The sequence below is a fragment of the Phocoena sinus genome, chromosome 4 (assembly GCF_008692025.1).
Source record: "Phocoena sinus isolate mPhoSin1 chromosome 4, mPhoSin1.pri, whole genome shotgun sequence".
Lineage (NCBI taxonomy): Eukaryota > Metazoa > Chordata > Mammalia > Artiodactyla > Phocoenidae > Phocoena > Phocoena sinus.
Genome location: NC_045766.1, coordinates 134,434,056 through 134,449,790, shown reverse-complemented (window position 1 = coordinate 134,449,790; position 15,735 = coordinate 134,434,056). Strand labels below are relative to the sequence as shown.

Below are 15,735 nucleotides of genomic sequence, written 5' to 3'. Positions count from 1 at the left end.
CAGAAAAGTAGGGCTAAAAAAAAAAAAACCTGTCAGTCTATAACAAAATAATCATCTTAAAGCTGTGAGGATGCTTACTGAACTGTTGCAAAGGGGTGGAAATTTCAAAGCAACTAAATATCCATCAATACAATCCTACAACAGAATTCTATGGAGCCATGAAAAATGTTTCAAAGACTACCGAGACTGATAAAACACAAACGTGTTCACAATATATAGATGAAAAAAACAACCAACACAAAACAAGATGATCACACTTGACAAAATATGTGCATCTGTATGCACAAGGAAAAAATTAAAGAACAAAAAGATCAATAACCATGTGGTGTTTTGAAATTTTCTTTCCTCTTTTTTTCCTAAACTTTCCACGACAATAACACTTCTAATACAAAAACTGAATTTTAAAAGGTATAGAAAAAAGACATTACAACCAGCAAACACAACTACTTAATATATGCAACTATAAAAAAGTTTTCAGGAAAATTATATTCTCTCGACTCAGGTCGTTTATCATCATCCTAAAAATAACCAGCATATAACAAAATTTTAAAAAGCAACTAAATCAATGACAGGATCTATTTCCCAATGAAAAAACAATATACCCTGGAAAAATATTACAGCAATACTGTATCATTGCCCCAGTAACCTTATGTTAATTTGAGCGCTCAGTTTACAAATGCGTTTTCGGCTGATTTTCAAATTCACGTTACGTCTGGTTCTTGCTCTCAACTTTTAAAATACAACCAGCAATACATCTGAACTCGGAACAAATATTTACGTTATACAAAGTAAAAAGGCAATCACTGAATAACAACATGACCCACGCGATTTTCGTTTCTGAGTAAGCAAGTATTTCTTTGAAAATCTCTTCCCATTCAAATTGTGGGGAAGCAAGCGTAAACCAGTAGCAATGACAAAAGTAGCGTGTTGGTCAAATATGTCAATTGGGTCAGGGGCGGCAAAAATATTTAGAGCTTCACATGAAGTCCACTTTTCGCTAAATTAAAAAAATTACCACTAATGCAAAGTCCCCTTCCATCCTCACCTCGAATATTCTGTCAAAGTAGCTAACATTAATTTGAGCTGTTTTAATTTAAATTTCCAATCTATTAAACTATTAGAATGCTACCTGGTGGAAGCCACAGAACAGTAGGACCCAAATAATCTAATTAAAGGATCCCGACCCCCAAATGGTCTGAAGCTTGCAATAATAAAGCGGATTTAAGATTACCCAAGAAACGGCCGTTAGACCCCTTTCCGGTTAAAGACACCGGCCGGCGAAATCCGCGGAGGCAGAGAGGGGGAGGGGAAGCGCCGCGGCGGCTGAGGAGCTGAGGAAGGAACTAGGCCCGTCCCTGGTGGACAACCAGGCCTACAGTAGCTAAATGGTAGGGGATGACCAAACGGGGGAGAAGCCTAAGCATCCTAACTCGGTTCTAGAAGAGGGAGCCTGGGATTACCTCTGAAAGGGCGAAGTTCCTCGCTGGGAAGGGAGGGAGCGGACGGGGATGGGGGGGGGGCCGGAAAATGGATCCCAGGCCCAGGCGGGGCTGTAGCCGGGCCTGAGACGAGGAACGACAGCGTCCCTGAAGAAAGGTGCCACGGACGGCTACGTGAGACCCTATCGGTCCCTTGGGAGCAGAAGAGCCTGGGAAGCGTTTACCTTGATAGCTCCTGTTGAATTTCCCGGAATTTACTGACCACGAAAGACCTAAAAATCTGCTCGATGTTGGTCGCCATGGCGTCCGCTCCGTTCTCTCAACTCCTCCTCACTAGTCCTCCAGGCTCCCAGCATGCCTCGGGAGGAGGCGCAGCGTCCAATTCCGTCTCTAGCCGTCCTGATTGGCTCCTGTGGGAGCGCCCAGTCCGGCACGCTCCGCCTCTGAACCAATCAGTGAGCACGGCCCCGCTCTCCTCCGCTGTTTCTGAGCGTCTGGGGTAGAGCTGCTGACGTTTGCGCCGCGCACGACTATGTCCGCCATGTTAGTGACTGACGCAGGCGCCATTACAGGAGAAGTCTCTAGAGGCGACTGTCAGCTTAAGCTGTCAGTCTTCAACAGTGTTTGGGGGCCTTAAGAGGTTTATTTTGGTCACTAAACACCCTAGATTAAATTCCGTGAGGAAAGGGAGCAAGGAGGGCAACATGGTGTTTGACCGGGGCCTCCAACCGGCCCGGATGGCCCCGAGTTTCGGCAGGGAGATCCATCCGGGAAAACATTAATCAGCGCTTGCCCCCATACGAAGAATACGTTTTTACCGCCATCTGTCTCCCGTGGCATCCTATTATTGGCCTCGGCTTTTTTTTTCGTTTTAGCATTAGGCCAGAGGTCCTGAACCACGTGTGTTCAAACCTTGGTGCATTTTAATCTCGTCAGGAGCTAGGCGTGTCACGAGACTTTTGCACGGTAGCTGGTCAGTCCTGACTCGTGAGCAACACACAATTAGCTGAACATGGGTTAAGCATTTTGGTGCTCCCCCTCCTCAGAGCTCAGGAGGCTCTGGAAGAAGCGAAGAGACGTTACGTGGCACCTGACACTACAGTGTTACATTGTAAACTCGCTAGGGCTTGGGAGCTTTGCTCTGGGGGAGGTTCAGGCCGCGCCCGAGAGCGGGAGGGAATCACTCTTGATTACCTCGCGGTGGGGCCCACTGGCCACACCGACCAATGGGGAAGCGAAGCCAGCCGGGGGCGGGGCGGGTGGGCGGGGGGGTGCGCGCCGGATCCCATCGGCCGACTTCCGGCGCGCGGCGGGAGAGTGGGCTCAGAGCGTGCAGCGAGGGTCTAAGTGCGAGCGCCCAGACAGCCTTGGGTCCGTGGGTAAGTTTCCTCCGCTTTTCAGGAAAGTACTTTTATGGTTTGGTTTGGGGATTACTATCAGGAATTGGATGAAACTGTAGGAACTGGTTTGGCGGTAGGGATTGTCCTCATTTTTAATCGCAGTGGGTGAGGGTTGGCCATGTGCTTTTCAGTTTTAACTGAGGTTTACATTGGATCTATCACTTTCTCTGCTTTGTAAGATGTCAGGGCCTTTTTGCATCTCTCTGCTTTTCTTAGGTTTTTTAGGTCATGCACCTAAATTGCATATTTTCTTATTTTGCATCCTTTGTCTCTAGCAGATTACTTAGTCCCATTTTGTAGTTGGTTTCCACCTTATTTTATTCACCAAGTCCTTTGTGTTTTGTTTTCTTTTTTTTTGGCAATGCTGCACAGCATGCAGTATCTAAGTTCCCTGACTAGGGATGGAATCCAGGCCCCCTGCAGTGGAAGCGCAGAGTCTTAACCACTGGACCGCCAGGGAAGTCCCAATTCACCAAGTCCTTTGAAATGGCTTTTCCTGGCTCTCTAATTCTCCTCGTGTTACCCATTTAGATGACTGAGGCCCAAGAAGGTTAAGTCCCTCAAGGTATCCCAGCTAGGAAGTCTTAACTCCTTAACTCAAACCTAGGCAACGCTGGCTGGCGGCCTCCTAGCCACTCCTGGGTGTAGATTCCCTCAGGCTGAGTCCTAATCCTATTTCTGAGATCCGCGGCAGTAATCAGGATAATTTCCCTTCACTGACCCTCTTATTCAAACTAAACATAAATGTTTTCTCTAAATTTTTTTTTTTTTTTTTTTTTTTTTTTTTTTTTTTGTGGTACGCGGGCCTCTCACTGTTGTGGCCTCTCCCGCTGCAGAGCACAGGCTCCGGACGTGCAGGCTCAGCGGCCATGGCTCACAGGCCCAGCCACTCTGCGGCATGTGGGATCTTCCCGGACTGGGGAGCGAACCCGTGTCCCCTGCATCGGCAGGCGGACTCTCAACCACTGCGCCACCAGGGAAGCCCTCTCTAAATTTAAAGATACGTTCATTTCAGATATGTCGATACACGCGGCAAGTCTTTTCCAGTAAGCTAAAATAGTGTTTTTCTCCGAGATGATAATTTAGTAATTTTTTTCTTCCTCATATTTTCAAGTGTTAAAGAGTATCTGAAGCAAAATTGGTTCCGTTGGAATCCAGGCTACATCCCCACTTATCTATGTGACCTACAGCAAGTTACATAACCTAACTGAGCCTTACTTATTTATCTGCAAAGCGGGCATGGTAATCCTATCTGCCTCACAGAATTCTTAAGATTAAGTGAAGTAATTCGTGAAAAGCATTTAGAATAGCATCTGGCACGAAGTTAGTGCTCAAAAAATCTTCTTTATATTAGCAAATTATATTTTTCTTTAAACATGTAATTGCTAGCATCTCACGAGAAGTAACTGATTTCAGTTTTTCCTGTTATCAGTTTCCCTTCTACATAATTACATGTCTTCTGAAAATTAGTAAATGAATGTGACAAGTTATTCATTCCTTTGGCTTTTTGTTTTCTTGTTAGAATTTCTTTCTCTCCCTAAAGCATCAATTTGGCAAAAGTAATAAATAAAATATACCAGGTTAGCATTTACTACTGCTGAGTGTAAGAAATTGTACTAATTGTTTGTAAATGTCATTTCAATTCTTACAAGGCCTCATAAGACAAATTCTCTTAATTCCACCTTTTAAGATGTGAAGAAATTGAATTGCAGGTAGTAAGAACTTAACCAGGGTCACACTGTTAGCTTGAGAGATAGTTGCCTATCCTGCCCAGGATCAAATGCCAGAACTAAGCAAGACGTGTTCAAATTTGATTTTTGCCTTCTCTACCAATTTTCTGGCATATTGCACTAACTTCTTAAATAGGGGTCAGCAAACTACTGCTCTTGTGCCCATCTTCCTACTACCTGTTTTTGTACAGTCCACCAAATAAGAATAGTTTTTACATTGTTAAATGTTCGTGGGAAGAAAAGGAAAAGTGATGTTTCTGTGACACATGACAGTTATACAAAATTCAAATTGCAGTGTCCATAAATACAGTTTTATGGAAACACAGCCACAGTTATGCTTTATAAACCTCTGATAGCTTCCTGTTACTTAGAGCAGAAGTAGGCAAACTATGACCTACAGCCAACTGCCTATTTATGTAAGTTTTTACTGGACATAGCCAGGCCACATTTGTCTCTTGTCCAAGGCAGCTTTCATACTACAGTGGCAGAGTTCAGTAATTGCAACACAGACTATATGGCCCTCAGAAAATATTTACTATTTGACCCTTTATGGGCTCTAGTCTTAAACATTTCTTTGAATTTATTGTAACTTTAAAGTCTATTATTTATAAGACTAAAGGTTTAAAAACAGTTATTTTCAATTTGGTGTCTAAAGTTAAAACATTTTCATTTTTAACTGAGATTTGATGATTTTTAAATCTTCTAAAAGTGAAGCCCAGGGACTTCCCTGGTGGCCCAGTGGGTGGGAGTCTGCCCTCCCAATGCAGGGGGCCAGGGTTCAATCCCTGGTCCGGGTAGCTGGATCCCGCATGCATGCCGCAGCTAGCAGTCTGCATGCTGCAACTAAAAGATTCCGCATGCCGCAACAAAGATCCCACATGCCGCAGCTGAGACCCAGCACGGACAAAATAAATAAATAAAAGTGAAGCCCAAAGAAGGGTGATTGTTCATAGATTTTGCTTTAATGCAATAAGGAGCTTTAAAGTACTGCTCTAATCCTTAAGAGTACACAGTCATATTTCTCAAATTATGAATCCTAGTTGTTCACAAATAAATTGCTGGGATAAAATGTTATTTGTATGATTACAAATAACTACTTAAATCATATTTAGAAATCGTGGTTTCTAAAGTATATGTATTCTAAACTATCAACTGTGGTTTTCTTTCTGCAGCTTTCATTTTCCTGCTGAATTCCTGCTTTGCAGACTGAGCAATGGCAGCCCGAGTACTTGTAATTGGCAATGGAGGAAGGGAACATACTCTGGCCTGGAAACTTGCACAGTCTAATCATGTCAAACAAGTGTTAGTTACCCCAGGAAATGCAGGCACTGCCTGCTCTGAAAAGATTTCAAACACTGGTAATCATTTTTTTGAAGTAAAAGTGAACGATTGTAAATGATAAAACTGTCACTCACATCTCTTCTTTATAAAGGTCAATTGCTGTTCAGATTTGAATGCTTTTTTTAACCCAGAAATTTATGTGGTAATTTGAATACTTGCCATATGTTGTAATTTAAGGTATCCTGTTGTTCAGAGTGTATCATTTTCTTACCTTAGATTATTTTAATACTTACAAAACACATCCACTGAAAAAGTTACAAAATGCCTAATATAGGTTAAAGGTGTTTTGGTGTGTATTTTGGGGAATGCAAAATTGAGCAGTGCTATTAAATGTAAGTTCTGCCAATTCTTACTCCATAATAGATCTCAGCCTTCATCTCTTCCACTGGTAAATAGGAAAAGATGATTGATTCTTATGCTGCATTAAATTCTTCAGTGACTTCTCATAGTAGTCAGCATAAAACTCAAACTCCTGTCCTTACGAAACCCTCTGTGATCTGGCCTCTGCCGGCCTTTCCAGGCTGATCTTTTATAGCCCTTGTTTTCTTTTCACTGTGCCCTATCCATGCAGTCCTGCCAGTATCCCAAACAGAGCTGCCTTGGACTTCGTTCTCACTCCTAGTATGACTGGCTCTTCATCATTCAGGTCTCAACTTATGTTACCATCTCAAAGAGGACTTTCCTAAAGTTTCTAAGTAAAGCATGTTCACCCCCCAATTCATTTGTTTTCAATCATGAACTATTATCTGTATCTTCTTTTACTTTTGTCTGTCTCCTATCTTCATTTCCCTCCTAGAACATAAGCTCTAGAATGTAAACTGCATGAGGGCAAGGAAGTCGCATGTCTTTTTTAAAATAAATTTATTTATTTTTGGCTGCGATGGGTCTTCGTTGCTGCGCGTGGGCTTTCTCTAGTTGTGGCGAGCGGGGTCTACACTTCGTTTTGGTGAATGGCCTTCTCATTGCGGTGACTTCCTTGTTGCAGAGCGCAGGCTCTAGGTGCGCAGGCTTCGGTAGTTGTGGCTCACGGGCTCTAGAGCACAGGCTCAGCAGTTGTGGCGCACGGGCTTAGTTGCTCTGCGGCATGTGGGATCTTCTAGGACCAGGGCTCGAACCAGTGTCCCCTGCATTGGCAGGGAGATTCTTAACCACTGCGCCACCAGGGAAGTCCTGTGTCTCCTGTCTCATTTTGCACTGTGTGCAATGTGCCTAGTACCCTACGTGGCACATAATATTTATGGAGAGAACATAGACCCAGCAAGGTACCAACTGGGAGAAGATAATTGTGTACATAGGAGCAAAAATAATAAGAAAAAGATAAGAAAATATCTGCTTCCCTGGGATCTTAACTCTAGGAGTGAGGTATTGTATTTTTTTTTTTCTTTAAAGAAATGGCACATTTTATCTAGATGCAATTGATGTTATACAGACCAGCCCATGAAAATCTCCCAATACTGTCATGAGGCTGCTATCACTTGTAGTGACAGGTTAGGTGTGTCATCTTCCTCTTGCCACCCTTTGCTGTGCTGAGGTAGTTGGCTCTGTTCAGCCCAGTTGTGTTTGCAGCTACTAACCCAGAGTGCATGGTACTCCATCCTTATCCCACTCAGGCAGTTCCTGTAGATTGAGAACTCTGCCTTTTCTGCACTTATCCCCTACACATCACAAATACCACATATGTACAGAGACTTCAGCCAGCTTAAGAATGGTGGCCCAGATAACAGTGAAGCAGAAGAGCGCCTATAGAACCTACTCATGATTAATATATGGTTGATCCTACTACTACTTAGAACTCCCATCAAGAAAGAAAATTTACCTGGCTTGTACATTGGAGAAGTGAGCTAGGTCTTAAAAGACATCCTTCAGTTCTTAGCTTAAACGTCTTTGCACAGAGACCCTTTCTGGCTTAATCAGAAATAGCCTCCCAGTTTACCTCACATCAGATTTGCCTAATTGTTCACACTTTGTATTATTTTGCTTGGATATTTATAACTCAACATTCCCACAGTGAAATATAAGCATCTTAAATACAGGGACCCTGTTTGTGTTTACATCTTAACCTGGTGACTAGGACAGTATCTGGCATATAGCAGTTCTCAGTAAATCTTGAATGAATGACATTTAAAAGACCAGTTTCTGAGTATATTCTCTGGTACACTTTTTTGTTTACAATCAACACTGGCAACATGAACACCATAGTCAAGAAAGTATAGCTCTTGGAAAACTTACTCAGTTCTCTGCTATCACTGTAGTGATAACAAAGCAGAGAACTGAGCTTTGTTGGTTAGCCTGATGTACTGTGCTCTGAATTTCTCATGGTGAAACTCATCTGTACCAGTAAAAGAAAACCAACAATTAATAGGCATACCAGGGCTTCCCTGGTGGCGCAGTGGTTGGGAGTCTGCCTGCTGATGCAGGGGACATGGGTTCATGCCCCGATCCAGGAGGATCCCACATGCCGCGGAGTGGCTGGGCCCCTGAGCCATGGCCGCTGGGCCTGCGCGTCCGGAGCCTGTGCTCCGCAGCGGGAGAGGCCACAGCAGTGAGAGGCCCGTGTACCGCAAAAAAAAAAAAATAGGCATACCAAAGTATAGTACTTACATTTCAGATAGACAGTTAACTTAAAGAATGTTTTTATAAACAAGGTGGGTTTGTTTCTTTTTTCTTTTCACAGACATCTCAATCAGTGATCACACTGCCCTTGCACAGTTCTGCAAAGATGAGAAAATTGAATTTGTAGTTGTTGGACCAGAGGCACCTCTGGCTGCTGGTAAAGTTCATTTCTGTTTATTATTATGGTATACACCGTGCTAACAGGAGCATGGAGATCATCTCATCTAATACATTTTACAGATGAGGATTTCTAATATAATACACTGAAAAAGCTTTCACCCTCTTGAAATTTATGGATTCTAGGATTCCCCCCCCAAGCATCAGTAGTATGAATAATAAGACTAAATTTGAATGAGAGATCAAATTTGCAGCTGTAGGAAATATTTTGTTTTTATTCTGCTCTATTCTGGTGTCTATTTAATAATCCATATATTTGAATATCACACATGATTTTTGTTGGATTTGAATCATGTGTCAGTAGCATTTTGTTTATATCCTATATAAAACATGAAAAACATAGTTATTCTCTGCCATTTGCCTCATCTCAATGTATATTTAGCCTGATCCTAATTCTTCAGAATGAAAAGGCCCTGCAGAGAGCTGGGCTACGGCTGCTTGTTTCCATCCCTAGGAATTGTTGGGAGCCTGACATCTGCAGGAGTGCGGTGCTTTGGCCCTACAGCAGAAGCAGCTCAGTTAGAGTCCAGCAAGAGATTTGCCAAAGAGTTTATGGACCGACATGGAATCCCAACTGCACAGTGGAGACCTTTCACCAAAGCTGAAGAAGCCTGCTGCTTCATTATGAGGTAAATAGAAGATAGCCTGTGAAGGGCACTTGTTATATGATATTTGAATATACGGGTCACTTTTATGTTACGAGTTTTAGTAAGATAATTCTAGGGGAAAACTCATAGGATGTAGACTGCCTTTTTCCAACATCAAAATAAAATGGGATTTACTCTTGCGGTCTTGCAGAAAGATAAATTTTTTTTTTAAGATAAATTTTTTAATGTTTGTTGCTGAATAGTTTCTAGGGGAAAAGGATACATTTGGTTGTATAGGTGTTCCTTCTTAGCCAAATTGACACAGTGGCATCTTACCACATAAAGGATAGTGATTTTTTTCATCAATAATTAACTAGAGTGAGGAATCATCACTTGGCCTTCTGCCACCACTGTTCAATCCTAAATCTTAAAATTAAACATCCTGTTCTCTATTATATGGAGAACATTGAGCAATAAATGAATGTTGGTAGATACATGCCTTTGCCCCCTATTTTTGTTGACACTTTTCCTTTTTACCTGGTATGTTTTCTTTTTAGTTGGGTCAGTTTCATTCTTTGTTTTTTCTTCATCCTACATTGAATTTTATTATTTCCTAGTAGCCAGATACCTTCCAAGTAACAATTTTGTTACTTACTTTGGGTAAGTCTCCTTCTAGATCTCCAGTTCTACTCAACAGAAGAAACTACCAACAACAGTTTCTTATGTGTACTTGGAGAAATGATCTGTGTATCCATGCTTATATTGGTCTTATACAGCTGCATCTTTTACTTGAAGGAGAGCATGATTCATTACTTTGTATTGTATCTTAAAAGGTCATTCCATATTCATGCTATGCAAGTGCTGTTTTCCCCCAAAGATTTTGCTTATATGATCTCATGATAAGTGAGAAAAGCAAAACTGTATGTACCATATGACCACAACTATAAAGGAATACATAGGAAAAAAAATCCTGGCAGGAAGTACATCAAAATTGTGTTAGCAGTTTTTTTTTTTTCTGCTTTTCAGTTGTTGCTATAGCATATTATTACACAATTCCAAAGCATTTTAAACTTTTGAATCTTAAAGATTTATTGGATATTAAAATTTACTCTGTCTTCACAGTGCAGACTTCCCTGCTTTGGTTGTGAAGGCCAGTGGTCTTGCAGCTGGGAAAGGGGTAGTTGTCGCAAAGAACAAAGAAGAGGCCTGCAAAGCTGTACAGGAGATTATGCAGGTAAGTTGATCCCTCTTAAAAAGTTTATAATTTTCTAGTCACACTGGATAAATAAATACTGTTAAGCTTACAAATATTCCTCAAGGCAAGGAAAACGTATAGCAAACAGTTATTTTTCATAGTACTATTTATTATAATCCATCTCTATAAAAGGGTTATTACACATCTACACTGATGGCTAAACTATGATTCTGTTCTTTGCAAGTAAGTTCTGTTTAGCATCCTTTGTTGTCTGCTCTGAAAAGTAGAAAGTCCTCAGACTACAGAACATATAAATAAATACTCAACAATCCATGAGGACAAAAAAAGTATTTATCCTTTGTGTCTCAGGTCTAAGAAAAGTGAAGCAATGAATTAATATACTTAGCTTTTTATGATCCTTCTTGGTTGTTGTGGGTTTCTCCCCCTTGTGGAAATCTGTTTTCACAGACATTAGTATAATTATTATAAGCAAACATAATTATAGGTCAGAAATAAGAGTTAAATGGTAATGATGAAAACATCTGTTTTTCTGTTAACCTTATTTGAAACTGGAAACCTGGATCCCCAGAAGAGTTTAAATGATGTGTTCATCTCATCTGTACCAGTGCTAACTCTACATCATTGCAACTCTGAAAATAGGAAACATTCGGGCTTCCCTTGTGCACAGTGGTTAAGAATCCGACTGCCAGTGCAGGGGACACGGGTTCGAGCCCTGGTCTGGGAAGATCTCACGTGTCGCGGAGCAACTAAGCCCGCGCACCACAACTACCGAGCCTGCGCTCTAGAGCCCGCGAGCCACAAATACTGAAGCCCACGCACCACAATGAAGAGTAGCCCCCACTCGGGGCAACCAGAGAAAAGCCTGTGTGCACCAATGAAGACCCAATGCAGCCACAAATAAATAAATAAAATTAAAATAGGAAACATTTATATATGTTCCTTTGCAGCTTTCAGAGAGAGAAAGAGAAATTATAATACTAGTGTGTTGGTTCATAATACAAATGGTGCAAAATGACAACAGCCAATTAAGTAAATAGTAAAAGCTTATAATTTATTTCTCTTTGTTTTGTTTTTACCGACAATAAGGATAAAGCTTTTGGAGAAGCTGGAGAAACAACTGTCATTGAAGAACTTCTTGAAGGAGAAGAGGTGTCTGTATGTATATTCATCTTTTGGACTTTTACAGAGTATAAGCTGTGTTATCTGACCTATGATCCCAAAAAAGGCTTGGTTTACTCTGGTCGCTTCATCCAAGAGCATAAACTGAGCAGTTACACAGGAATTTGTATACGTTTAGTATTTCAGATACAAATGAAAAAAGAATTTATCTTCTTTTTTTTAAATATATAAGCTTATTTATTTTTGGCTGCGTTGGGTCTGTTGCTGCGCAGGCTTTTTCTAGTTGCTGAGAGCTGCGGGGCTACTCTTTGTTGCATGCGCGGGCTTCTCATTGCGGTGGCTTCTCTTGTTGCAGAGCACAGGCTCTAGGTGTGCAGCCTTCGGTAGTTGTGACACATGGCCTCAGTGATTGTGGTTCTCAGGCTCAGCTGTGGCTCACAGGCTCTAGAGCACAGGCTCAGTAGTTGTGCCACATGGGCTTAGTTTTCTCCGCAGCATGTGGGATCTTCCCAGAACAGGGTTCGAACCCGTGTCCCCTGCATTGGCAGGCAGATTCTTAACCACTGCACCGCCAGGGAAGTCCGAAGAATTTATCTTCTTTTAATCAACCCCAGTGTAGCAGTAGGCAAATTGGACTTACATCATCCCCAGTGTAGCAGTAGGCAAATTGGATTTATATCACCCATTATTTAAACAGGGGAAAGGTTGAAATTTTTTACTTTGAGAGTAGCGCCCCGCCCCCCAACCTAGCTCAAAAATTACAGATCCTTCAGAACAGAGTATACAGGATCTTTTGATTCTCGATCTAGGAAACTTAGGGTTATTTATGTTTTAAATCATTTTACTTTAAAAAAGAAAACTTTTCCTCTAATTAGAGTTAAGTTACATATAGTTCTCCTTATTAAATTATTTTTTTACTTTTTGGCATTTAAGGTTAAGTGGACCGTTTGTTTTCTCTACAGTGTCTGTGCTTCACTGATGGAAAGACTGTGGCCCCTATGCCCCCAGCACAGGACCATAAGCGATTGCTGGAGGGAGATCAGGGCCCCAACACAGGGGGAATGGGAGCCTATTGTCCAGCACCTCAGGTACTTCACAGAGGCTCAGCTGAAGTTCAGTAGTCATTTTTTGGTCTTCTCAAAGAGCTCTTAGACACTTTGTTTTTTTTTCTGTAAATGATATTACTAATCAGCAAATTGGTTTTCCTATTAAATGAAAAGTGTCTCTTCTGGTCTCACTCTAAAACTAACCTTTTCTAAAAGCCTTTGAGGAACTAACTTAAGTATCGATTGAACAGATCCTTCTAGCCCCTCCTTATTCATCTTTGGATATCCAGGGCCCTATACACAAGTGCTCAGTAAGAGTGGGTATGGTGAATTGAGAACCAGGTCAGACTACCATTTGTTCTTCTAGTCTTTCTACTTCATAACGGATAGAGCATGTTTCCAAACAATTCCTTGACAATGTTTATGAAAAATATGCATTGAGCGTATTATAAATAGATTAGCACTTCAGAAACTCACCCATTTCCTTTCACTGCTGATAGTTATAATTGTTTGTGCTAATAATATGGTGCCTTTTAGATATTTTTCTTAAGTAAAAGATTAAAAACCAAACAGGGTTTACTTTAGACTTTGTGTATTAAAACTACCATTTGGTAAAAGTGATTTTATTTATATATATATTTTACTTAAAAAAAATTGTTTATTTATTTATTTTGGCTGCACTGGGTCTCAGTTGCAGCATGTGGACTCTTAGTTGCAGCATGCATGTGCAATAATTTCTACAATTAATTTATAAACTCTAGATTCTCAATTTATAGGCTAATGAGGTATGCATAGAATATACTATAAGTATACAAAGGAGCCTCAGTGTGGGCGAGGACTTTTTCAGTTAAATACCAGTTACATTTAAATAAGTCTCTATGTTCCCTAGGTTTCTAAGGATTTGTTGCTAGAAATTAAAAATACTATTCTTCAGAAGACAGTGGATGGCATGCAGCAGGAGGGTGTGCCATACACAGGTAAGCATATTGATGTCATTGTGGACATTATTTATAAAGTAAGTTTGCACCATTTTCTTTTTTTATAAATTTATTTATTATTATTTATTTTTGGCCACATTGGGTCTTTGTTGCTGCACACGGCTTTCTCTAGTTGCTGCAAGCACGGGCTACTCTTCGTTGTAGTGCGCGGGCTTCTCATTGCAGTGGCTTCTCTTGTTGTGGAGCTCGGGCTCTAGGTGCCCAGGCTTCAGTAGTTGTGGCACGTGGGCTCAGTAGTTGTGGCTCACGGGCTCTAGAGCACAGGCTCGGTAGATGTGGTACATGGGCTTAGTTGCTCCGCGGCCTGTGGCATCTTCCCAGCAGGGCTCGAACCCGTGTCCCCTGCATTGGCAGGTGGATTCTTAACCACAGTGCCACCAGGGAAGCCCACCATTTTCTTTTTTTAATTGACCACTGTTATAACATTTGTTACGGCCATTCCAAAACTTTCAGTACTATAAGTTTATATTCTGATTTTCACAGTCACAATACAGTGTCTTCATTATAGATTTTTTTTTTTCCATTTTTTAACGAAGGTATCCTCTATGCTGGTATAATGCTGACCAAGGATGGCCCAAAAGTTCTGGAGTTTAATTGCCGTTTTGGTGATCCAGAGTGCCAAGTAAGTAATAAAGATAATAATATAAAGTGTTACTTTGTAGAATATGTGTGCTGTTTTAATCTTAGGATTTATCAGCCTTGAAATAATTACCTTTGAGAAACATATGCAAGTTCTGGTATCCCAGTGAATAAAATGTCTAAGGACAACTGAAATTTCTCTCAGTTGCCATGTTGATTATGTTTTTCCAGGTGATCCTCCCACTTCTTAAAAGTGACCTTTATGAAGTGATTCAGTCTACCTTAGATGGCCTGCTCTGCACATCTCTGCCTGTTTGGCTTGACAACCGCACTGCCGTAACTGTGGTCATGGCAAGTAAAGGTTATCCAGGAGACTACACCAAAGGTGTAGAGATAACAGGTGAATATTAGAGAACAAAAGGTTGGATTGCAATGTGATAAGTGACCAGTACCACAGTAGGCCTTTGTCCCATTCAATGTTGTGTTCCTTTTAAGGGTTTAGAGACATCAGTAACCTTTTAGGGGTTTCTAACATAAGCATGTTGCTTATTGGATACGGGTGTCCAGATATCCAAAATTACTGTATTTAAAGAACTGCCGTCTGTTTCTCTTCCTGCACAGCGAAGACTTAAGTGGGCCTAGCTAAGTTTCCAGAGAATCATCCAGTGCTGCTTTTCTCGTCCATCCTCCAAGAGCCAGGAAGATAATAGGAATGTATGAGAGTTGGAGGAACTTTAATATAAATTACATCAAGGATAAATAAGTTCCAGCACGATAAGGCCAACACCAGACCTTTAAAATCCCTAGCAGTCTGTCATTTGGCCTCCCTTAATACCCCAATACTGTGTTTGATACAAACACCCTATTTACTGTCTTACCCAGACAGTAAGTCCATTGCCCTGTGCATCCCACACATGGCAGCTGGGCAGTTAGGAGCTGATTGCCTTTTAAAATGAAGAAAGGGAAGGGATAGAATCAAGATCTTTTGTATTGGTGAAATTTCCCTAAGATTGGGGTGACAGGTGTCATAGTTATTTCTGACACCCCAATATTGGGTGTTACTGATACCACCACATACTTGAGTACCTGTGACTGAACGCCCCTATGTTATAAAAACACCTGGAGGGACCTCCCTGGTGGTCCAGTGGGTAAGACTGCGCTCCCAATACAGGGGGCCCAGGTTCGATCCCTGGTCAGGGAACTAGATCCCGCACGCGTGCCGCAACTAAGAACCTGCATGCCACAACTAAGACCCAGAGCAGCCAAAATAAATAAATAATATATAAATATTTTAAAAAAATAAAAACACCTAGAGAAGATACAATATTATAAACAACTACAATAAAAAAATGTTTTAAAGAAAATTTGATACAGCAAAAACAAAAAAAACACCTAGGGAAGATGTGTATTAACAGATTACCAAATATGGTGCTAAAAGAGAAATGGAAAAGGACAAACTAGGGACATGAAAGTTTTTGGGGGGGGACTTC

At 41.2% G+C, this 15,735-nt stretch overlaps 2 protein-coding genes across 14 annotated transcripts in view; one reads left to right on the top strand and one right to left on the bottom strand.

Annotated features, from left to right (window-relative positions):
* SON (SON DNA and RNA binding protein) overlaps positions 1–1,795 on the bottom strand; it is a 31,117-nt gene extending 29,322 nt beyond the window's left edge. For 4 of the 8 annotated variants that reach the window (XR_004349625.1, XM_032629993.1, XM_032629994.1 and 1 more), the window contains exon 1: positions 1,664–1,795. Coding sequence is in view for 4 of the 8 variants with exons in the window: in XM_032629993.1 (XP_032485884.1) it covers positions 1,664–1,740 (77 nt within the window). In the remaining 4 variants the exon portion in view is untranslated. The remainder of the gene's footprint in view (positions 1–1,663) is intronic. The other 4 variants (XR_004349624.1, XR_004349623.1, XR_004349626.1 and 1 more) reach the window with 1 other exon arrangement.
* A 56-nt stretch (positions 1,796–1,851) lies between these two features.
* The window catches only part of GART (phosphoribosylglycinamide formyltransferase, phosphoribosylglycinamide synthetase, phosphoribosylaminoimidazole synthetase), a 28,763-nt gene continuing 14,879 nt past the window's right edge, over positions 1,852–15,735 (top strand). For 3 of the 6 annotated variants that reach the window (XR_004349741.1, XR_004349740.1, XM_032631034.1), the window contains exons 1-10: positions 2,730–2,818; positions 5,742–5,927; positions 8,585–8,680; positions 9,155–9,329; positions 10,410–10,521; positions 11,590–11,658; positions 12,585–12,710; positions 13,558–13,645; positions 14,203–14,288; positions 14,477–14,645. Coding sequence is in view for 4 of the 6 variants with exons in the window: in XM_032631034.1 (XP_032486925.1) it covers positions 5,783–5,927; positions 8,585–8,680; positions 9,155–9,329; positions 10,410–10,521; positions 11,590–11,658; positions 12,585–12,710; positions 13,558–13,645; positions 14,203–14,288; positions 14,477–14,645 (1,066 nt within the window). In the remaining 2 variants the exon portion in view is untranslated. Of the gene's footprint in view, positions 1,865–2,729; positions 2,819–5,741; positions 5,928–8,584; positions 8,681–9,154; positions 9,330–10,409; positions 10,522–11,589; positions 11,659–12,584; positions 12,711–13,557; positions 13,646–14,202; positions 14,289–14,476; positions 14,646–15,735 lie in introns of those variants that run through there. The other 3 variants (XM_032631035.1, XM_032631036.1, XM_032631037.1) reach the window with 3 other exon arrangements.